Source organism: Rhinatrema bivittatum, chromosome 1 (assembly GCF_901001135.1).
Source record: "Rhinatrema bivittatum chromosome 1, aRhiBiv1.1, whole genome shotgun sequence".
Lineage (NCBI taxonomy): Eukaryota > Metazoa > Chordata > Amphibia > Gymnophiona > Rhinatrematidae > Rhinatrema > Rhinatrema bivittatum.
Window position 1 is genome coordinate 402,898,989 of NC_042615.1, and position 25,429 is coordinate 402,924,417.

General features: G+C 46.0%; 1 protein-coding gene across 2 annotated transcripts in view; it reads left to right on the top strand.

Annotated features, from left to right (window-relative positions):
* Positions 1-25,429, top strand: part of LOC115091789 — a 285,555-nt gene that overhangs the window by 153,665 nt on the left and 106,461 nt on the right. For both annotated transcript variants that reach the window (XM_029602004.1, XM_029602012.1), the window contains exon 3: positions 13,051-14,330. In XM_029602004.1, coding sequence (XP_029457864.1) covers positions 13,051-14,330 — 1,280 coding nt within the window. The remainder of the gene's footprint in view (positions 1-13,050; positions 14,331-25,429) is intronic.

The window sequence follows — 25,429 nt, forward strand, 5'->3', positions numbered from 1 at the left end:
ACAACCATCCAAAAAACTCTCACCCAAGTTCTGTGGGCCTTTCCGCGTAGCAGAGAGGGTAGGTTTAGTCTCGTATCGCCTTCGACTCCCTACCACTCTACGCATTCATGATGTCTTTCATGTTTCTCTTTTGAAACCAGTAATTCTTTCCAGATTTCACCCCAGACCGCTCGATGATGGTTCCACCACTACGGTTGAGGATCCTACATTCCAGGTACGAGAGGTCCTTGATGCGCGCTTCGCCAACAGACGTTGGGAATATCTGTTGGCTTGGGAAGGTTGTGGGAATGAGGACAATACGTGGGAACCTGCCCGCAACATTTTGGACAAGACTCTTCTGCAACAATACCATCAAGACCATCCTGACAGGCCAAGCCCTTTGAAGAGGGGGCGTAAAGGAGGGGGTACTGTTGCGGTCCCGGTCGCCAGGCTAGCGACCGGGTCCTTACCTTTCTGCCGGCTCCCCCGGGGCTGCCGCGATCCACCGCGTCTGGGGCCTGTAGGGCCGCATGGCAGCGTCTCCCTCCACGTGGAGACGCCGCCGAAGGTCGAGCCTGACTCCTCCCACTGTCTGGGCACGCGCGAGGAGGGGGCTCTTAAAGGTCCAGCATCCGGAAGTGCTGAAACGCCCCGTTCCTGACGTCAGACGCTGGCTGGCTATTTAAACCAGCGTCTGACTGCCTTACCTTGCCTTTGCAACGTGGTCGCTCCTTGAGTGGTTAGTTGCCTTGTTCCTGCTTGTTCCAGCCGTGCCGTGCTTCCAGCTCTGGGTCCTGCTTGTTCCAGCCGTGCCTTGCTTCCAGCTCTGGTTCCTGCTTGTTCCAGCCGTGCCTTGCTGCCATCTCTGGTTCCTGCTTGTTCCAGCCGTGCCTTGCTTCCAGCTCAGGTTCCAGCTCGTTCCTGCTGCGTCTTGACTCCAGCTCCGACTTCACGATTCTCCTTGCCTTCAGCCAGCCACGACCCTCGGACTTCTTCACGATTCTCCTTGCCTTCAGCCAGCCACGACCCTCGGACTTCTTCACGATTCTCCTTGCCTTCAGCCAGCCACGATCCTCGGACTTCTTCACGATTCTCCTTGCCTTCAGCCAGCCATGATCCTCGGATTTCTTCGCGATTCTCCTAAGTCCCAGCGACTCGGACCCCTACGGGCTCCTCCTGGGGGGGTCTCGGGTTTCCAGGGTGAAGACGTCATCCTTCAGCTCCAGCTAAGCTCCGCCTCCCGGCTCATTACCAACTGTGGACGTCGTCCATATCAGCCGGCCCAAGGGTCCACTATTGACTTTCTTCACAACATAACACCTTCGGCATTGCTGCATCCAGCATACTTGAGGAGAACTGTGGCAGCAGCGTTGTTCCTCCGCTTCGGCTTCCCCCACTCGCCGTGGGGATGATGTCATCTCTCTGCGCTTCTCCTTGTGGCAATAGTAGCGATGCTGGTAGCGGTGGAGGTCGATAATCAGGGGGACTCAAGGTGGTTTCCCCATACAGTGCAGGAGCTCCCGCCAAGCGCCGAAGCAGGGACAGTTTCCCCCCTTACATCCACCATAGACGTCGCAAAGGAAGATATTGATCTCTGCCCAGAAGGTAAGGTTGGCTCTGGGGGGAAAACGCGAACCTTTCCCTTTCTCTTAGGAGGCATCGTTACAGGGAATCAAAACGAGCAGGAGCGGCTTCCCTTGCGTCTATTCTCATCGCCATCTTGGGCCACTGTATGATGTTTTCTATAGGTAGCAAGATGAATTAGCCATGAGATACCCTCCTCCCTGGAGAGTCAACGAAATGGCTAGTTAGCTCTCTAACAGACTGAGGAGGCTTTCAAGGCAACACCATTATGGGAGTTCCCACGCATTCTCAGTAGAACTCAAAGCTCGACTAGATGGGAGAGATGAGTTCGTTCAATCTGCAATCTACAGAAAACACTGTTTACTTCTCACTGCTGCTTAGATACTGACTCTTACCATGAAAGTAAATTAATTATTAAGTACCAGGAAATTTAATGTATTACTTTATAGACCACATTTTTCAAGTCAACAAAATTAACAAAATCCAATCAAAATTGAAATCTATTTAAAAACTGACTCAAAATTTGTTAGCTCCTTACTACCAAATACCCATTTATGCAGGTTGATTTTAGGAGACTTCAACACAACCCTTAGCTTTGAAATCCCCATGTATGTGATTTATTCATCTTGCTTGTCAGTGGAGAAAGCTAAATTTCTTATCTGTAACTGGTGTTTTCCATTCCTAGCAGGATAAATCAATTAAACATCATCTGGCCTCCCCTTGAAATTCAAAATTGTTTTTCTTATAAGTTCTTATATATGACTAAGGGGAACACATGGCTATGTGGTGCTGGCAGTGCAGGAGCAAAAAAGTCTTTTAGGCTTTTCTGACTCGTAAATGTTCTGTCCTCATTACTATCAGATTACATCACCCACATGTGTGACTGATTTATCTTACTGTACATGGAGAACACCAGATTTGCTTTCCTTGTTATCTCCTTTTCCAGCTTTGGCTTTTTACCTCATTAAACAGGTCGTGGGAGGAGTCCCAGTCCTCCCACTCCAGTATTCTGTTATCAAGAAGGGATGGGGCTGGATAGCAAACTCCTGGGGTGCCAGGACAGGGGCACTAGCATGTCATGCTGCCAGCATGAGTCCAGCAGCAGAGGTCATCTGAATGGGACATATCCTCATCATAGAGATCCCCAGTTGCATTATCACCCTCACTACTACACTCCATCCTCAGGGAATTCTTTTGCCCAGCAATGTTTCTGCAGGCTCTTATACTGGTGTGCTTCCTTTTCTCATGCTTTATACCGTTCCCCTCTTTCTGGGGATTGCTGAATCTTACTTTCATCTCATGTTCCCAAGCATTTCCTATGCTAATGTCCTTGTGAGGAATGTAAACCGTATCTTGGACCCTGACCATATTACTAGCTATCTGGACTGTAAATGTCACTTGTTCTTTTTTTGTTTGAAATATGTTTATTGAAGTTTTCAATTATAACATATACATCACACTGAGTGTTCAACAAAATGAATGAATGTTCAACATACAATTATGGTTCCATAAAGTTTCATCCCCTTCTATCTCTCCCCCTTCCCCCAACTTGTTTCCCATCCAATCAAAGTGCACAAGCTAGTATTCCTAAATTATAATGAGTGCCTTATATAAGTGTAACATACACCATATATAAACATCATCATACCTCTGTACCTTCATGCAGTCGATGCCGCCATCGCTACCATCGGTAACCCCTTCCAGGCCGTCCTGCCTTTTTCGACACCATCGACACCCCTCCCCGGGCGGTCCGTCGATGCCATCGATCCCCGCATCGATTCTTTCAGTGCCATCAATGTTTTCATCCATGGCGCTGATTTTCCATCTGTGTTGTCGATGCCCAGGTGGATGCCATCGATGCACACCTCGGTGTTGTCGGTGCCATTGATGCCTGGGTCAATGCCATCGATGCCCAGGTCAGTTCCATCATTGCCATCGATTCTATCGATGCCATCGATGCCCAGACCGGTTCCATCGATGCCATCGTCAATTCCATCGATGCCTGGGTCGATGCCATCGATTCCCATGTTGATGCCATCGAGGCCGTTGACACCCCTGGCCATGCCACCGATGCCATCGGTTGGAGGGGGGGGGAGTTTTAATTTCACTATTCTTTCTTTCAACAGAAAGTAGTTACTCTCCGCCCATCCTGGACCTCAGAAATATCAACTTTCTTCAGAAAGTGCAGGTAAAATGGTATCTCTCGTCACCATGCTTCCATACCGCAGTAAGTAGGTTGCCTCTCTCCTCTATTCTTTCTGTGTGCTTCAAGGTGAGTCAACAATATTACAATCCCAAGCTCTGCAGGTTGCACCAGCTTCGGCAACTTGGGTATTTCAATAAATCACTAGCAGTGACTGCTGTTTCTCTACGGAGTAAAACATCATTCACATTTTTCCTTACATGGACAGCTGCATAACAACAGTCAACCCAAGCAAGGAGCTCTACCTTCTTCATGACTCACTATAAATCTACTACCTGGGATTGCTGTTCACTGCCATAAATCCCATATAGCACACTTCTGGACACCACAGTCATAACGAACTTCCTGTCCAACAACCGCACAGACATTCTGACAAATTCCTATATGTCTCTGAGCGCATACACCATAACCTCAGCCCCTCAATTCTTTCATTGTTGGGCCACGGCTTTTTTTTCACCATGCATTTACTCATAGGTCCCAAAAAAATTGCTATGAGTAAGATTCAGTGAAATTCAATTATCAGTGGACCTAAGCTGTTCAACCGCTATCGTCTCTGATCCATATTGCAGATCTAGAGCCAAAACCTAGACGGGACCTGCTCATACTCGCATTTACTCAGGGTTGCAGAGTTCGAACTAACATCTTCTCAACGCAATATGCGTCTCTTCCGCTCCATGCAGAGTTTCACATTAACTTCCTGGAGCTTTGAGCCATGAGTTATGCCTTTATGCCTTACAATACTGCCTATGCAGCAAACCTTTGTGCATACAGACAGACAGCATAGTGACATTGTGGTATTTCCAACACACAAGCACGCACAACCTCTTAGCTGCTCTGCTAGGAAGCTGTGCAGCTCTACTCTTGGCCCTTGCTCACTCCATGCATCCTCGGGCCACTTATCTAACAGACTTACTGAACGCACTAGCAGACCTTCTCCACATAAGCTTCCATCCTCTCGGATGGTCTTGGATTATATATGTAGCGAGGAATATCTTCTAGCGCTGAGTTCAACCAAACTTGCCCTCTGCGTCAGATTCTACTCCCTACACATGTCTCCAGTGCGTTCCCATGGACGCTTTTGCTACAGCAAAGGCCTCTTATATGTGTCTCTTTCAATGCCTCTCATAGCCAGCACCCTTATTATGCTGCACCGGGACAGGGTTCACTGTTCTCAGACCCACGTCCTGGCCGAGACCAGTATGCTTTCCCATACTTCTCAATCTATCACACCAGTAACCAATTCGCCTTCTCACAGGTCAGTCTCATATCATGGACTCACTGATGTTCTCAGGTACTGGTAGTGTCTCAAAAACCTTCTACGCATAAATCTTACCATTCAAAATGGCATGATGTACCACGTGTCGTTAAAAAAAAAAAAAAGGATTTTTACCCCCTTTATTTCTACACCACTCTTTTCTCTTACTCCCTCGGATTCTGCTCTCCAGACATCCTTTACATGGGTATGCCTCAATTCCAATTGGCGTACCACTTGGGAGTGGGGATACCCAATTAACGGTTCAACCCCTTCCGAGTCAGCTTACCATGGGTTATCCTCTGATTAAGCCTCCTCTATTTTTACTGGTTAAGGAATGAGGCATATATATTAGTGCTTACAAGACTCATGCGTTCCCCGTTCGAGCCTTACCATTCCTCTCACGTAACAGTCTGCAATGGGAAATTCTTTCCCTCGTAGTCATCACTTCTGCCAACAGGGTCAATGAGTTCCACACCTTGTTAAATACTCACCCGTCCCTCCTTTCCTCCGTGACCGAGTGGTTTTACATACTCAACTACATATCGTTCTTAAGGTAGAGGCAGCATCTCACCTTACTCAGAATATACTCTGCCCACTTTTTACCAACACCTCTCTCTCACCAGAGTGAGAGGGTTTTCCACTCCTTGGACTGTAAAAGTGCACTTGCATTCTATCCAGACCGCACTACACTCCATAGGAATTACACCTAACTCTTTCCTCCTGTGGCAAAAGCCAAGCTGCGAGTTCCAGTGGGCAAACAGACCTATTCCTCCTAATTGATGGTCTGTATCTTCTTTTCCTACTAACAAGCAGGCATTTCACTACAACACTGTGTGTACCCACATTCTGTTAGGGCCGGACCAGCCTCAATAACTCACCTTTGACCAGTGCTGCTTGTACATATTTGTAAAGCTGCGACCTGGAGCTCTCTCCATCTCTTCACAGCCCATTATCGCTTAGATAAGACTGGCCGGCATGCTTCCATGTTTGACCAGTCCGTCTACTTCTCTTCTGTTCGGTTTAACTACCCAACATCCTTCCACCAACCCGTTAAGGGTTTCAGGATGCCCTCCTTACCAAATTCCACCCCCAACGTTGCACCTTTTGCACGTCTTGGGTGCATTGCGTACACTCTCAGACATCCTCATCTCGGTACTCACCCATATGTGAAGACTACCATCCTGCTTGTCCTGTGAGAAAGCAAGTGTTGCTTACCTGTAACATGTGCTCTCACAGGACAGCAGGATGTTAGTCCTCACGAAACCCACCCACCACCCCACGGAGTTGAGTATACATACGTTTTATTATTTTAGTTTCGCTTGCGCTTTTTGCTATAAGATGAGACTGAGGGGAGACACCTGTGGTCACAGGGATAATTGCAGGCTGAGCATGCTCAGTGCACTCAGGGGTAGATTTTCAAACCGCGCGATTTGGCGTACTTTTGCTGGCGCATCAGGCGCAAGCAAAAGTACGCGGGATTTTAGTAGATACGCGCGTAGCCGCGCAAATCCTGGATCGGCGCGCGCAAGGCTATCAATTCCGTATAGCCGGCGCACGCCGAGCCGCGCAGCCTACCCCCGTTCCCTCCAAGGCCGTTCCGAAATCGGAGCGGCCTCGGAGGGAACTTTCTTTTGCCCTCCCCTCACCTTCCCCTCCCTTCCCCTACCTAACCCACCCGCCCGGCCCTGTCTAAACCCCACCCCCCTTACCTTTGTCGGGGGATTTACGCCTCCCGGAGGGAGACGTAAATCCCCGCGCGCCAGCGGGCTGCTAGCGCGCCGGGACGCGACCTGGGGGCGGGTCGGAGGGCACGGCCCCGGGCCGTAGCCACGCCCCCGGGCCCGCCCCCGGAACGCTCCCGACACGCCCCGAAAACGCCACGCGGTTCGGGCCCGGCCCCCGACACGCCCCCCTCAGAAAACCCCGGGACTTACGCGAGTCCCGGGGCTCTGTGCGCGCCGGTAGGCCTATGTAAAATAGGCTCACCGGCGCGCAGGGCCCTGCTCGCCTAAATCCGCCCAGATTTGGGCGGATTTAGGCAAGCAGGGCTCTTAAAATCCGCCCCTCAGTGTGCCAGCGTCAGTCAAAGCTTTATAGAAACTTTGACAGAAAAGTTTTCCCTAGCAGGGCTCCGTCCACTAACGTCACCCATATGTGTGAGGACTAACATCCTGCTGTCCTGTGAGAACACCTGTTACAGGTAAGCAACACTTGCTTTTTCAATTGTAAATAGGTTAGATAATCCATCCTGTTAAAATTAAAATGTTCCATACAATATTAAAATGAATGGATAGCCCCATTTTGCAGATCAATAAAGGGTAAAACATTCATCACACCTTGGGTGTAAAGGAAGTGAAACTTTCTGTTGGTAGACCCTGGTGCAATATTAGGGATACTTACTAATAATAAACAGAAGGATACCTGCCAACTAAGGCCCAAATGCTCCCTGACTTTTCTCCAAGCCTTCCTCATTGCACTTACCAAAATGATTGTGCTATAAAAGATGGTAGCTCTTATGTTGGTAAATATCCGGGAATGCTTGGGTGAAAAGCCAAGTCTTTAGCTTCTTTTTGAATGTCATGAGGCAAGGTTCTTGGCGGAGATCCGGAGGGAGCGAATTCCAAAATGGGGGACCTGCTGTGGAAAGGATGCGTTTCCTCAGTGAGGTTTTTGCCGGCTGGGTGTGTAGCATGTTTTTGTACGCACTTCTTATCGGTCTTTTAGTAATGTGCTGCTGCAGTTGAAAAGTTAGGTTGATAAGTTTTAGGTTGAAAAGTTTTATAACGGCAAATCATCCTTAATCCTATTAGCAATTACCTTGGCATATATTTTGACATCTTGATTTAACAGCAAAATAGGCCTATACAATCCTGGATCAGTTGGATCCCTACCCAGTTTAGGAAGCACTACAGTAGCTGCTTCTGATATTGATTGCGGAATCTTTTCCTCCTCCACCATAGAATTAAGCAAAGCAACAAGAGAGCCAATATAAGAGACTGTAATTTTTTATAAAATAAAGAGTTTACACCATCTGGACCTGGTTATTTATATAGTTTCAGATCCTTAATAACTTGGCTGATTTCTAGCTCAGAGAAGGGCCTATTCAAGCCCACTAATTGTGCCACCATTAACCGAGAAAATTTTAAACTTTGTAGAAACTGTTCCTGGTTCCCCACATTAGGATTTTAGAACTGTATAAACTTTGATAAAACTTTTTAAAATTTCCCCATGGAGGGATTTTGAGCCTTTGTCAAATTCGCCAGCATTCAACCAGATTTATTCCCATGTAGAAACAGTGTGGGGCGGATTTTAAAAGCCCTGCGCGCCGGCGCGCCTATTTTGCATAGGCCACCAGCGCGCGTAAAGCCCCGGGACGCGCGTAAGTCCCGGGGCTTTCGAAAAGGGGCGGGAGAGGGCGTGTCCGGGGCGTTCCCGAAACGACGCAGCGTTTTGGGGGCGGGCCCGGGGGCGTGGGGCCAGCCCGGGGGCGTGGTCGAGGCCTCCGGACCAGCCCCCGGGACCGGAGGACGGAGCAGGGCTGCCGGCCGGCACACGCAAAGGTAGGGGGGGGTTAGGTAGGGGAAGGGAGGGGAAGGTGGGGGGAGGGTGAAGGAAAGTTCCCTCCGAGGCCGCTCCGAAATCGGAGGGAACAGGCAGCGCGCAATGGGCTCGGCGCGCGCAGGTTGCACAAATGTGCACCCCCTTGCGCGCGCCGACCCCGGATTTTATAAGATACGCGCGGCTACGCACGTATCTTATAAAATCCAGCGTACTTTTGTTCGTGCCTCGTGCGCGAACAAGCGTATTTTTTAAAGATCTACCCCTCTATGTTTAAACAAAAATATTGCTTCCTTAGCTTCCTGATGGAGCAAATCATTTAATAATTGCTGAGTGGTGGTAAACCTGTCTCTCCATAAATCTGAGTTTACCCTTTGCCATTTTTACAATATGTCAATTGCTTCCCAAGTTCCAACATTTTTTTTTCTACTTTTCCTTTTATATGCTACATAGCTAATAATGTACCCTCGAATCACAGTTGTGGCAGTTTTCCAAAATAGGCTTGGATTATTCTTGTGTACTGCATTATACATACAACTGCCATTTCTCACTTAAGAAATTCTAAAAATATTGTTCCAAGCTCAGCCATTCTGGCATTTACCATTGAAACAAATCCAGGTGGCCTACCCAATATACCCATTCTACAAAAAAACGAACAGTGATCTGAGATAATCAGATTCCCTATATGAGCTGTTAGAACTGTATTGAATAGAGATTCGGACAATAGGATGAAATCTATCCTTGATTTAGTTGAATGAGCTTTAGCGTGTTGGGTAAAATCACACTGTCACAGATGGAGAGCTCTCCAAATATCAATCAGGGACAAATGATCAAAAATAAATTGAATACCTTTATTCTTCCCCCATCTTAGACACCATGAGAAGCTCCTATCTAATTCCGGATCTAAAATGCAATTTAGATCTCCTCCTAATACCATATCACCTCCACCAAAAGCTGAATAACCTGCAATAATATTTGTAAAAAAAATGTGATCATATTGATTGGGTACATAAGCAGAGATCAAAATGACATCTTTTCCAAATACTGCCCCCTTCACCATAATAATTCTCCCATCTTCAACTGTCCAAGATTTCTTCAGAAGGACTGACACATGTTTATGTATTAGGATTGCTACTCCCTTATTTTTAATTATTCTGGAGGAGAAAAAAACATGATTAGTCCAACATTTCGTTAATTTTATATGCTCTACGTCAGACATATGAGTTTCTTGGAGAAAAATCTCTCCCTGTGGTCTACGTATATGGGATAGCACTTTTTCCTGTTTTATCAGGGATGCCATACCTGTTACGGCTGTGGCTGCTGTGCAACCGCCTCACCACCAGGGGTCCCTCTAGTGCTGGCTCTCCTGACAGGCCCAGTCCATCTCCCCTGTCCACTCTATGGTCTGGGCTTTCCCTTATAACCCTGCCTGACAGTTCCCTCGGTGCTTCGGCATCGAGCTCGCCTGGGCTCCCTGCTCTAGCCTTCCTTGCATGCATTGCATTTGGTCCCTGGACCTTCCCTTGCGCGGCCTTCGGGCCTTATTCCTTGCCTTGCCTTGCCTTGCGCGGCCTTCGGGCCTTATTCCTTGCCTTGCCTTGCCTTGCGCGGCCTTCGGGCCTTATTCCTTGCCTTGTCTTGTCTTGCCTTGTGTGGCCTACGGGCCTTCTCTGTGTGTGTGTGGCCTACGGGCCTTCTGACCTGCCTTGCCCTGCTTACGGTGTGTGGCCTACGGGCCTTCTCTGTGTGTGTGTGGCCTACGGGTCTTCTGTGTGTGTGTGGCCTACGGGCCTTCTGACCTGCCTTGCCCTGCTTACAGTGTGTGGCCTACGGGCCTTCTCTGTGTGTGTGTGGCCTACGGGTCTTCTGTGTGTGTGTGGCCTACGGGCCTTCTGACCTGCCTTGCCCTGACCCAGCCTGAACCCAGACACTGCTGCCTGCCCTGACCCAGCCTGGACCCAGACACTGTTACTTGCTGCCTGCCCTGACCCAGCCTGAACCCAGACACTGCTACTTGCCGCCTGCCCTGACCCAGCCTGGACCCAGACACTGTTACTTGCTGCTTGCCCTGACCCAGCCTGAACCCAGACACTGCTACTTGCTGCCTGCCCTGACCCAGCCTGGAACCAGACTGTTTCTAGCTGGTCCTGTCTCTCTCCACCTGGAGCCACCCCGCTGGGTGGTGTTCACGACTCCTGTCCGGAGCCCAAGCGTAACAATACCTGCCACATTCCAACTCATATATTGTAGATGCTTATTCATCATTCATACAAGCTAAGATCTGGCAGCTCCCTTCTCCTGTATATAACCACATAACTAATTTCCCCACTTCTATCCAAGTACCATTAGCTCCTGTATTACTGCTAAAAACTTTTTTACTGTAATCATGAAAATGTGTATATATAATTTACATGGTATACTTATGTTATCAAGCTTGGATGGAACCCCAATTTTAGGGTTAATCCCTCTTGCCTTCTTCCCGTCTCTCCCCGCCCCCCCTTCCACCCATTCTGGAGCACAACAAACGCCCTTGCTCTTCACTAGGAAAGCCAGTCACTTTAAAGTGACTGGATGTCATCCCTCTTCAATAGATTACAAGAGGAATTCTCATACATTAAACCACATACCCCAACCACTCAATTATAGTGAACGAAATCATCAGTCTCATTATATTCAAGAATAAACAAGCATGCATTTCTCAACAGGAAATTACTTAAATTGTATCCCACGTCTCCTAAAGTCACTCTATGGGCTCAAACCTGTGCTTGATGAGAAGGACATAGTCATGCGCTGTCAGCTGAATTTCCAGAATGTCTACATTGTACCAGATGTCAGCCCAGTCACTTCAGCCACCAGCCCAGAGCAGAATAGGTCCTCTTCTTCAAACATGAAAGCTGTAAGTTTACGCATCCCAAAATGCGTATCCAGCCCATTCTCAGGTTCAAACTCACCCTGTTCTGTAAGTCCTTCACAGCAGAAATTGAACCACAGCATTTCTTCACGGCCAGAATAAAAACACAGTCATAGGGACGTATTCAAAGTAGGATGTGAACAAAAAGCCTTAACTCACAATCCAGAAACCCACATTGCTGGGTATAAGTTAGTTAACAGACATCTGGCCACAAATTTTTTCACTTCACAAAAGAAACGAACATATGCACCGTTCCATTGTGCCATACCCGAAGTTTTGCCGAAATCTGCAGTGCAAAATGCACTTATTTTGCCGCCAGTTAGGAGCAGACCGGGGCAAATTCTTTTCAGAGCCACTTTACTAGAAAAGTCTTGAAATATTTTGACAGCCAAGTTGTGAACTACTACGGGATGCCCGCCATATTTCTTATTTGTGCTTATAGTTTAATATTTGAGCAATTACTACTCGCGGTCTTAAGTCGCCATCTTTATGCTTCCCAGCCTGTGCACTCTCTCTCTATTATTATCTATTAGTATTTTGTAAGCTTGGTAAATTAGAGCTTCTGGGATCCAAGTGGTCAAAACTTTCCCTAACTTGCCGTCCATGACTTCCCTAGGTAGGCCCACAAAGGGCAGATTATTATGGCGTGTTCTATTTTCTAGTTTTTCAATTTTCTCTTGCACCTCCACTATTTTCTTGAGATATTCTAGCTGCTTCATGTTTGCAAGTGCGTCATCTTCTACCAAGGAAACTCGACCTTCCAATATCTCTACTCTTAGACCAAATTCATTTAGGGAGCTTTTCAATTCGGCGATTTGTTCTGAAATGTTGTCCATCTTCCCAGTAATCGCTGCCATAACAGCTACCGTCAATGCACTTACCGCTGCTTCAAATGGGCCTTGCAGGCTTTTGACTGTCGTCGCGGCCATTTTAGTGTCATCCGATTTCACTTTCTCTTTATCCATTTTCATTGGTGTCACTGGCATGCCCAATGGAGATTTAGACATGTATTTATCGATGCTCATATGCACTTCAGAATACTTGTTCTTGTGAGTTTCTGGATCGGCAAATATGATCAAATTCGCTTAGATTGGGGGATGACACCTGGAGCCTGTGTAGGGAACATGATCTCACAGGTTCATCACATCACGTGCCTCCCAGCTTGTTCTTTAAATACAAATTATATCTATTTTTGGTTTTATGAATGAAGTTTTATTGATATTAGGCATGGTGTATATTACTTGTGTGATCAGTAGTCAATTAATTGTCCGTCTTTTTTATTTAGATTAAACAGTAAAACCTTGTATGGTGGAAATGCTGCCAATATTCTTAAACTGTTTGTTGATTTTAGCCTAGGTAAAGAGAAAATATTCTTTAATCATTAGAGTCTGCCCCTAATATTTTCAGTTGAAATTCTACTGTTTAGATTATTTAGATCTGAACAGTGATTTGTTCAGTATCAGAACAAATTAGAAATTTGCTTGCCACCCAAACAGTTCTTTACAATTATGATATGCTGTCATTAAATTGAAAATAAGAATGCGTGTTCATTAATTGCAGATTGAAGCCGAAAAAAGATCTACAGAATGAAAAAGATTTGCAGTTGCTGGTGTCTGACTGTAAGAACCATGAGAAAAAAACACATGCATCCAGGAAAGAAATGAACGAATATTTACTCAGTCCATCTTCACAACTAAAAGATTTGAAAAATCCTTTATATGGAAAAATTGTTTCATGTGCATCAGAGGACATTTGCCCCATTCTGCAAGACTTAGGTGACCCAAGTGACATGACTAGTAGAAGGAGTAATACTGAAAATGTCAAAAGGCAGGATGGTGTTCTTTCTACAAAAGTGCACAGTGGACAAAACAAGATTACTTTTTCTTCAGAAGTAATCCCACCACTTCAAAAGCTTTATGAAAATTCTTCAGATTCTGCAAGCTTCTCAAAGCCAAAATCCTGCTCTCCAAAACCAGGTGCTCAGTTAAATGCTATGCAAGTTAATGGAAACCAGAGTGATGGACAGCATGCTCAACACAAAGATAAAGTGCTGTCCCCAGAGACCAATATTCATGTTGTGCGAGATTCCAATGGCTTGGATCCAGAAACCAAAGTTGATGCAGTTGAAGCTGAAGATGATAGAATGAGTCTTGATGAGGAAAGCTTTTGTGAAGATCAAATAGAAATTCCTGTTGAAGCTATTCCCAGTAAATATTCTTTAACTAATGATTCCTTGGACTCATGTAGAAAACAAAGCAAAATGGTTCAAAAAAGCATAACAGAGGACCACAATGATCAGAAAACTTTAAATAGCACTTTGGCAGATTGTAGTGTATCTGCTTCAGGTTCTAATATTCCGGTTATTTTAGGAAACAAAACACCACAGTCCGAAATATCATACTCTTTACCAGGACAGCATTCTATTGTACAGTGTCCTTCAGCAAATCCTGCCAATTTACAGAGTGAAGTACCACAGGCAATACCTGAAATGCAAAGTTCATATGTATATGCTTCTGGAGCATACTACCCTCCTTACTACTCTTGGTATGTTTGTCATCAGAGTAGTAATAACAGTTCACTAAACCATACATATCAAGAGGTAACTTTTGAAAGGCAACAGGCTGCCCCTTCTCACAAATCTGCAACAATCACCAGTGCACAAGTATTTAATTACTGGGATCCTACAAAAACACAAGGGAATAACTTTACTCAGCCATTTCCAGGATATGGGCATTATAGTGGCTGCATGCCACTTTCCTATAATTCTTCATTTGCTTCAAATCCAGTGACATCACAGGCCCTGCTTCCCTATTCTAATCCTGGAGAGTTTTGGAATTGGGGTAAGTTTAAACATAATCAAATGTGTGCATAAACATATGATAAGATACAGTTCATGCTTTCAGGTTCATTGTTCTAGTCAAAATTATAGTAAATCAATATTTTAAACTTTTTCCATGTAGCAGCTACTATTGGCCAAACAAAATTTATAATATACTAGCGGTACCTGGCCACGCATTGCAGTGGCAGAGTCAGGTTCTTTACCCTCCCTCCCCCTTCCCCTTGCTCATTTTACCTCAGTCACTCATCCTGCTCCCCCTTGGTCACTCACCCCCCCTTCCCTCCCCTGTCCCCACTCCAACTCTCTCCCCTCACACTCACCTCTCCCCTCATTCTCCCTCCCCTGACACTCACCTCCCCCCTCATTCTCCCTCCCCTCACTGTCACCTCCCCCCGCCTACTGCCTACCCTTCAGATCAGAAAACCTTTGTCTTTCTATTTCTGTGGGAACCCCTCCACCCCAAACCCCCCCCCCAATCCCAACCCTTTAAATCAAATAATAACCCCCTACCCTCCTGCCCCCTCCCAAGACCTGGGAAATTAAAATTGTTGGTGCTACATGTGGTCTGTCCCTGGGCGTCTGTGCGCATTATGTAGCCAAATAGGGGAGTGCCTAACCAAATTTGCACTTCCAAATTTGTTTTGTGGTCTGGGGAGGGCTATTTTGGTGCGTTCCCGAGATCGTGCAAGTTTAGTGTATGTATTTGTGTGTGAACCTCCCCCTTCCCCCAAAAAACAACCGTATGAGAAAAGTTCTCTTAAACTAACCACCCCACACTCTCCTGCCCCCCCTCCCCCAGCCCTGCAAAAAACAGTAACCCCCCCTGCCCCCCCCCCAGAGTTGCTGAATGAATGAAACCTGCCCCCCCTCGTGATCCCTCCCCAAGATGTTCACAATAAATTCATTACCACCCCCTACCCTCCAGACCCCCCGAGACCTGATAAAAATCAATTATTCTCACCAAAATTGATTACTGTAACGCGTTGCTATTGGGTCTACCAGCTACCACCATTAAGCCTCTTCAGATGTTACAGAACTCTGCAGCTAGGGTCTTGACCAACTCTAATAAGAGAGACCACATCACGCCCATCCTTTACAATCTTCACTGGCTTCCAATTAAATACAAAGTCCTCTACAAAGTCCTGACCCTCATACACAAATCCTTAAATCTAGCTCCAATCGAACTTACCCATCAGCTACGCACCATTAAATCAACAAGACCTATCAGAAAAGCCTACCAAGGCACCCTGTTCATCCTCCAAGCCAAAAATCCATTAAGGAATAGGGCTTTTTCCACCGCAAGTCCTTCTCTTTGGAACTCTCTTCCACCAGACCTCAGACAAGACCCCTGCCACCAATCTTTCAAGAAAAAACTGAAAACTTGGCTTTTCAGCCAAGCTTTTCCCCGATTACTCTCAAGCCACATTCAACCTGCAATTATGTTTCTGCATCGCTCTAATTGTACAACTCCACCCCACTCCCCCCCCATTAAACTCCACCCTCTTAATGCTTTAAATTTCCCTGCTCATTAAACTCAACCCCCTGTCCCTCCCCAATAAACTCTCCATGCCTATTAACCCTCCATCCCTCCCTTTCAACCCACCATTTTTCCAGACCCCCTGTCTATCTCTCTCCTCCCTCCTCCCCATGTCCGCCCTTTGCTTATCTTCCTTGCTCCCAAGCTCAAAGGCGTTCGATTCATCCACGTGTAAGTTAATTATTGTTCGACTCATCCACATGTAAGTTAATTATTTAAGGTCTCTTCATCAGCCTCTTGCAAGGCATCTGTATAATTAGGAATATCTTCTAATATCATGTTATTCATTGTTCTTACATGTTTTCTTATATTTATTTGTTATTTAAAAGTTTCTTCGCTATATGTAATGCCACCATGCAAGTTTAACTTGTTATTTAAAAGTTTCTTGTTATATGTAATGCTGCCTTGCAAGTTTAATTTGTTCTCTGTAAACCGATTTGATTTGCGTACAATGTAAGAAGATCGGTATATAAAAAACCCAAAAATAAATAAATAAATAAATAAAAATGTCTGTCGGTGGAGCGGGCATTCAGGAGCGGTCCGGGAGCGATGTATTGGCGTTGGTCTGTCGGCTGCGAGCACTGAAACGGGTTCCGACAGCCCTTTGCCCTTACTATGTCAGTGGGGTGGAGCAATGGCAGCGGTAGGTCCTCTGACATAGTAAGGGCAAAGGTCCGCCGGCTGCCAGTCCTGAAAATGGCGCCGAGGGGCCCTCGCCCTTACTATGTCACATGGGCTACTGCCGCCATTGGTGTCCCTGAGTGGCATAGTAAGGGAAAGGGCCGTCGGCGCCATGTTGAGTGCTGGCAGCCGACGGCCGTAGTGCAGGAGATGTGTCCCGGACCGGTCCTGGCCCCCCGCTGGAGCCTCCTGGACTTCTGTCAGGTTTTGTGTGTGCTGTGAGGGCCTGGGAAGTAAATAAATTTGGCATGTGTGTGGGGGATGTGAGGAGGGTGGTTTTGTGTGTGTTGGGAGGCTGTGTGAAGTAAATCAATTTGGCATGTGTGTGGGGGGCGTGAGGAGGGTGGTGGGTGTATTTTATCTGTAAAGGAAATAGTTATCTTCCGGCAAAAAAAGTGCGCGAATGTGTTAAAATGGAAGTGAAACGTGGACCTGGACTGGCAAAATGATTAGTGTAGCGTGTGTTAGTGTAAGGTGTAACAGATGACGCTTACGTCCAGCAGATGTCGCTGTTTTCTCGAAAAAAATTTTAAACCTATTTTACCTGTCACAGGTGTGACATATCTGTAATGTAAGTACAGAAGAACCTTCCTGTATGCGAAATGAAGGTTGTGTCCAAATTTGAAAGCAATCGGTTCAGTGGTTTCTGAGATTAGCGATTTTGTCCAAACTATTTAACATTTTTATTTATATAGATACTGTCTTCAGCTAATGCTAAGATTAAGTATTTCTGAATTCAGATTACATAAGAATATTGACTTCATTGTGTCTTGAATTGCAATGAATGTGTGTGTGTGTGTGTGAATATATAGATAGATATAGATATAGATATACATTTTATTGTAACATTTTGTCCGGTCACATGACATCCCACGACCAGCCACGCTCACCTCCAGCTTCGCGGCTCATATGTGCCACTGATACCATTGAAACGCTGCCCTGCTGTGCCAGCCCCAGGGCCTCCTAGGCACGTGTGGCACCTCTTAAAGGCTCTGCAGCAGGAAACCCTTCAGCTGGTGCTCCCTGATGACATCACATGGTTGAGTATTTAAACCCAAGCCACGCTACCAGTCAATGCCTCAACAACAGGTCCTCCTGCTACTGCAGTGCATGTTGCTATTTGCTGTCTTGTGTTTACCTTGCCTTGTTGTTTTCACTGTCGTGCCTTGCTGTCTCTTTGCCTTGCCCTTTTGTTTCTTTTCCTGCCTTGCTTGTTCCTGCCGTATCTTGGTCCCTTTGTCCTTGTCTTGTTTATCCATCTCTGCCTGCCCCTTGGTTTTGACCTCGGTCTCGGACCCTGACCACACTTCTGGATTGCTGCTTGTCCTGACCTCTGCCTGAACCTCGACACTGCCTGATCTCCACCTGCCCTGATCTCGGCCTGGACCTCAAGGCAGCTTGCTCTTTGCCTGTCCAGACCTTGGACTGCTATTCGCCTTCATCTGACCAGCCAATACAGGACTTGCCTAAGTTCTGCTGGCCTCTGGAACTCAAGGGCTCAACCTGTGGGGAGCAGAGCTGGTATAAAGGAAACACCAGACCCAGTCCTTCTAAGAGTGAGTCAACCTGCTGTCGGCATGGGCCTAGTGGGTTTATCTGCTAGGCTGCATCAACCACATCATAGTCCAAGGGCTCATATCCATGACATGTATTTTATTAGATGATGATTCAACATAAGAATGGCTAAACTGAGTCAGTCCAAAGATCCATATAGCTCAGTAGCATGCCTTTGACAATGGCAAGCAGTAGGTACAGAGCTTTGTAAAAGTAAAGTGGAAGAAAAGCCAAGTGGTTAAAACAGCAGGCTGAGAACCAAAGAAGTCAGGTTTCAAATCCTTCTCCCACAGATGTTCCTTGTGACATTGAGCGAGTTATTTCATCCTCCAATGCCTCAGGCATTGGAGGAGTTTGTTGGTCAGCATAGAAAAGGAGGTAATATTGCCCCAGTGCTGGGTTTCTGCTGACCATTACTGATCAATACATTTGTCTAACCCATAGCTTCCCAACCTGCCTTGGGAACAGAGTTGGATTTAGGCCAACCAGTGCCCTCTGTGAAAACTGAGATTGGCACACTCCCCCCTCCCTCTGGGAAAAATACTAGATTCACTTACACCACATCTGCAACCTCTTCAGAGATCTTTTCTTCCCTCCCCCACTCAGCACAATCCCTATCCAATCTTACTTCCCCAGTGATAAATTTAGGATATTAATACCCTTGAGCACTGTTTGCCATAGCACCCCCACTGCAGCCCCGGAAGATCAGTGAAGTCTGGGGTCTATACAGGATAGGACACAATCCCAATATAAATCCTGCTATTCAAGTTATATTATCATACACTGCACCTCCTACAACAATGGGTGCAGTGCAGGTTTCCCCTTATAACTCACTCTATGAAAACAGGTAAATTCCGGTGTCACCTTAGTCAAAGTAAAGCAACTCCTTCCAGTACTAGGCTTTCTGAAGTAAAACAGAACCCTACAAAAAAGTCACTTAGAATCTATATAGCAAATCTTCTATACCATAAATACCTAGGACTCAAATGATAACAACCTTACCTATGAAAAGACAGCAATACAAATATTACACCAGGCCTTATACCTTCTACTGGGAAAATAAAATAAGCCAGACATATTAGCAGAATCCTTCATCTCGATCTCATACACACAGAACATTACCACAAACTAGAACAATAAACATTAAAAAAAAAATAGAAAACCAAGAAGCCAGACTCTGCATGCAGTTCAACACTAAATTTAAAAAAAAATGCATTCCCTGTACGTACCAGGATCAGTCCAGACTGCTGGGTTATGCCTCCCGTCCAGCAGATGGAGTCAGAGAGAAACTGAAAAGGCACCACCTATACCCTGGTGCGCCCCCCTGCGATCCTTCAGTATATCTCGGACTCCAGCAGTCCTGATCTACTGAAAAAAAAAAAAAAACCCACAGAAAGTTTATTAAGAGGAGTGAAGTGATCCACTATTTCAGGTTTGATTTAAGTTATCTGGGAGGCAACTGTGACTAGAACTCGAGAAAAGCTGAGGTGAGGAGCCATAGCAGGCAAGGCAGGGCTCTGCCCTGAAGCCTTTCCCCGGAGTACATTTTGCCCAGCCCAGTGAGAGGAGGGGGAGTATTCATCAGTGGGCCGGTCACTTTCCCCCTCTGCCTCCAGAGAAGCCCATCCCTCGGAGAAAGTTGGCAGAAGGAGTTTCTCCTTTCTGCAGGCTCCAAGCGTTTTCAAAGTTTGTAAAAAAAAAAAAAAAAAAAGAAGTGCTGCATTGCTAGCTGCCGTGGGAAGCGCTGTTGAATTGAAAAAAAAACCCAACAAAAAACGAGGTGTTTTTACAAATTCCCTGCCTGCTGTACTCTCTGGGTCTCCAGAGGGGGTGGCCTGCCACCCGTCCCCATTTCACGCCGTTTCGTGCTCCTTTCTCTTCAGGGCAATGCCCAGGGGACTCGTTTGTGTCGCGTGCGGGGAGTCGGGGCTCCTGTTCTCGTGCGAAGGCCTCTGTTCCCGGTGCATTCCCGGGGATGAGGAGCCTTCGCGGAGAGCAGCCCCGACCGAGAAGTCACTCCCTTCGCGGCTGATCTCCTCGGGTGGCCTCGCGGGGGTAGACATACAGGGAGCGTTCCCGAGTGCGGAGGCGGTGGCCATTTTGGATCGCACGGCGGCCATTTTAAATCGACCCGGTCATGAAGCGGAGCTGTCAGAGGAGGAAGAGGATGATGATCCCCTCTCCCCGCCGGAGTTAAGTCCTCCCAGGGGCCGCAGTTCATCTGGGCATGCTAAGGGGGATACTCGGAAGAGGCCACACCCCTTCTCGTCTCAATTTGTGCTTTTGCTGCACAAAGCTTACCTGGAGGCAGAAGCAGATTGGGAGCAGGGATCTTCTGCTCCCAATAAGCGGGGGGAAATTTCTATAAGTCCTGAGGGACTAGGTTTAGGAAATTCTGCTCCTTCCCCAGCTACTAAGCCCCCGCAGCATAATCCGGTGGAGCCTGCCCCTCAAGATCCCCCTACTCCTGATTCAGGGGCAGACATGGGGAGCGCGGATCTCATAGAGGGCGATGATCCGCTCGTCCTCAGATTGTTCCATAAGGAGGAGTTGGACCCCTTGCTCTCGCATGTTCTTCAAGAACTGGGGATCCCAGTCCCACAGATTGATTCAAATTCTTTACCAGGCGACTTGGAGTTGACGGGGCTCCGTGCGCCGTCCCATGCGTTTCCTTATCATAACAAACTTTCCCAGATCGTGTCCCGGGAATGGGATGCTCCGGAGGCTACCTTGAGAGTTGGACAAGCTATGGATAAGCTGTACCCGCTTCCTCTTGAGGCTTTGGAATTGCTTAAGGTGCCTAAGGTGGATTCGGCGGTCACGGCCATCGCTAAACATACCACAATCCCAGTTACAGGTGGCACGGCCCTTAAGGATCCCCAAGATAGAAAATTGGAAGTGTTGCTGAAACGAATCTTTGAATCTCTTTACTAACTGAATATATATTAAAATACATCAATATCGACACTCCTGCAATTATCCTTGGAGATCTTAACCTTCATTTCGACCTCTCCACGCCTACTTCAGCCTGTGAATCTATACTTAACATTCTCAACGCAATTGGATTTAAACAATGGGTTGCTGGCCCTACTCACAAAGGAGGTCATACTCTAGATGTCATTTTCACAAACTCATCTGTTAATATGGACTCTCCCAAATGCACACCCATACCTTGGTCTGATCATTTCCGGATTGATGCAAGATTCACCATTACAGGCATTCCCCACACTCCCCACACAAATAAAAAATCCATTTCTTACAGAAAACAATGCAATACTGAGGACATTGCTGAAGCCCTTTCAGAAGAACTTCAGAAGTTGGATCTCTCGGATGCCACATCGGCTTGTTCCTCCTGGCATCATATAACTAGGAACATAGCAAATGAGCTCTGCCCTCTACTTACTAAAGAAATCAACTCGGAAAAGAAAGACAAAAAACCCTGGTACACACCTGATCTTAAAAAATTGAAACTTGAACTCCGCAAAATTGAAAAGAAATGGCGTAAAAACCAAAAACATATTTTACTTCAAAAATTAAAGTCACTCCTACATGAATACAGGAAAAAGACAGATGAATAAAAAAAAAACTATTACGCCTTGAAGATCCACCAATACCAATTCAATCCGCGAGCGCTTTTCCAATATGTTGCTTCCATCATCACCCCCCCAACAAACTTTAACTCAGATCATGAGGACAGAAACAGATGTGAAACACTTGCAACCTTCTTTCAGGACAAAATCAATGCGATTATGAACCGCATCTCTACATCACCCCTGACTAACCTCTCTATAAACGATACCACTACACCTATTAACACTACACATAAACTACTCACACACAATACATATCTTAACAGTCCCTGCCATGCCTCACTTACAAAATTTGAACCTACAACGATACTAGAAATTGAAGGGATTCTTAAAAAATCTAAACCAGCTACACACCCGTTTGACATCATGCCTACAAAAACCCTCCTTGACATCCCTTCTAGAATCTCAACAGCCATAATTAAGATTCTAAACAAATCCATTACCTCTGGAATCGTACCTGTACAACTCAAACACGCCATTATCAAACCGACTTTAAAGAAACATGATTTAAATCCAACTGAAGCAGCAAATTTTCGCCCTGTATCTAATCTACCTTTTCTGTCTAAAATATTAGAGAAAGTGATTAACAAACAACTCACTGATTTCCTTGATGAAAATCACCTACTCTCCTTATACCAATATGGATTCCGAAAGCATCATAGTACTGAAACGCTTCTCCTAACACTTTCAGATACTATTCTGAAAACTTTGGACTCTGGTCATTCATATATACTCGCCCTGCTGGATATTTCTTCGGCATTTGATACAGTCAACCACAGTATCCTTTTAACCCGCCTCTCTCAAATTGGCATCACCGGCACTGCACTATTGTGGCTCAAATCTTTTCTTAGCGACAGAAAATACAGTGTAAAAATTGGTAACTATGAATCCAAACCCAAAAATCTATTGCAGGGAGTACCACAAGGCTCCTCTCTTTCCTCCACTCTGTTTAATATCTACCTCATTCCCCTCTGCCACCTGTTGATGAATCTGGGTCTACCACACTTCATTTATGCAGATGATGTGCAGATCCTTACACCTATCAAGGACTCTATTCCTAATGCACTCAAAACGTGGAAGTCTGCACTGATGGAAATTGAGAATCTTCTAACAGAAAACTCATTGGCATTAAACACCAACAAAACGGAACTTCTCATCATATCGCCGCTAAACAATCACTTTACTAAACCTACCCAACAACCCCTTTCTGACTCACACTCTATACAACAAGTACGCATCCTCGGTGTTATAATTGACAATAATTTTACACTGAAAAAATTTGTCACCTCCACCATCAAAAATGGTTTCCACAAGTTTCATACTTTGAAAAGGATAAAACCACTTCTACACCCAAACGACTTCCGGACGGTACTACAAGCTACCATATTAGCTAAACTAGACTACTGTAACTCTATTTTACTAGGTCTACCAAAAAATGCAATACAACCACTGCAGATGCTACAGAATGCAGCTGCGCGACTCCTCACGAATACACATCGCCACGAACACATTACGCCCGCTCTGCAATTCCTGCATTGGCTTCCAATTGGATTTAGAATAATCTTCAAAGTTCTCACTCTTATACATAAATCACTATACAATTCAGATATGAAGTGGTTCTCGGACTGTTTTATTTTCCATACTTCAGTCAGACCCATAAGAAAAATGCACCTGGCTAAACTAACTACACCCAAACATAAACAAATAAAATATGTCGCAACGAGAGAACGAGCATTTTCGATTGCAGGAATTAATCACTGGAATAAACTACCTGCAGATCTACGCCTAGAACCATGCCACAAGAAATTTAAACAGAACTTAAAAACATGGCTCTTCAAAAAAGCTTACAATTTATGAATTCTCGTCAAAAAAGCCTACATTCTGTGAACTCTACCCATGTTGTTACTTATATCATATCATGTCATTGTATAGAATAATTTCCCTTTCCTTTCTTTCAGTTTATATGCCATCTATTATTAACTTACATATTAGTAACATTTATTTTAAAATATATATCCTTTTATAATAGTATTAATCAGTCTTCCAATCTTGAACTACAAGAAATCAGTCCTCTAATCCAGAATTACAAGAAATCACTAATTAGTATAAGTTACTCCCACATTCTGTCATAATTGAATTGCTATTTTTGTTCTTGATATTCTAGATCCTCCAGTTCTCTTCCCCCCCTTTTTGGAAGTATTGTTGAGTTTTATCGTGTATTAATCTAATATTTTAGTTACATTATTATTGTTCATAATCTTATTTTGCTATAATTTAATTTTATTGTAAAGCCTGTTGCTAATTTAATGTTCTCTGTAAACCGAGGTGATGTTTGCTAACGAACCGCGGTATATAAAAAACTTTAAATAAATAAATAAATAAGTGTCAGCCCTAGGGGTGCGAGCGGCGGTTTGTAGTTGCAATGTACAAAGGGCTACCCTCCGCTGGGTGCAGCAAATGTTAACATCTCAGGATTTGCCTCCAGGGGAAGCAGAGCAGGCGAACCGAATGGAATCTGCGGTGGCCTATGCGGCGGACGCCCTGTATGATCTTCTCCGTACTTCAGCCCGCTCCATGGCGTCAGCAGTCTCCGTGCGCCAACTCCTCTGGCTACGCCATTGGGCGGCGGACTCATCCTCCAAAGCGCAACTTGGTTCCTTCCCTTTCTGGGTAAGTTGTTATTTGGGGATGAGTTGGAGCAGCTTATTAAGTCCTTGGGATAGAACAAGGTCTTCAAATTGCCGGAAGACAGGCCGAAATCATTTCGTTCCTCGGGATCCTTTCGTGGTCGTTTTCGTGGACAGCGCCGGTATCGCTCCGGGAGAGGTTCCTCTTCATTTGCACCGCAGCAACCACTAGCACGCTCTCAAGGATGGTCTCCTTCCTTTCGTGGCCGGCGGCAATCGTGCACGGGGGCGAGCCATGCCTTCACAAATAATAAGACGCCACAATGAGGGGACGCCGGTCCATCCCTCCGTTCCGGAAGTGGGGGGTCATTTATTTCACTTTCAGGAGGAATAGGCCAGAATAACCTCAGACCAGTGGGTCCTCGACATTATAAACCGCGGCTACGCCTTGGATTTTGCACGACCCCTGCGCGATTTCTTCCTAGCCTTCCCCTGCGGGTCGCGAGAAAAGCAAAAGGCTATTTCGCAAACGCTAGCGCGGTTACAGGCTCTGGGGGCATAGTTCCCGTACCTGTGGCTGAGCAAGGCACGGGTCGCTACTCCATCTATTTCATCGTCCCAAAGAAGGAAGGAACCTTCCGTCCCATCCTCGATCTAAAACAGGTCAACAGAGCTCTAAGAATCCCATGCTTCCGAATGGAGACTCTGCGTTCCGTCATTGCGGCGGTCCACAAAGGCGAATTTTTGGCTTCTTTGGATCTCAAGGAGCCTTACCTGCACATCGGGATACAGGAATGTCATCAGAGGTTCCTAAGGTTCATGGTCCTGGGAGCCCATTACCAGTTTTGTGCTCTCCCCTTTGGTCTCGCAACAGCCCCGAGGGTCTTCACCAAAGTCATCACCGCAAGTCTCCGAAGAGAAGGAGTGCTCATCCATCCTTACTTGGACGACTGGCTCATTCGGGCAAAATCAAGAAGGCTTTGCGAGGAGGCAGTACGCACAGTCATTTACTGTCTGAGCTCCCTAGGTTGGGTCGTCAACTACTCCAAGAGCCAGCTGATACCCTGCCAGACCCTAGAGTTTCTGGGGGGCCTTGTTCAATACGGAGTGG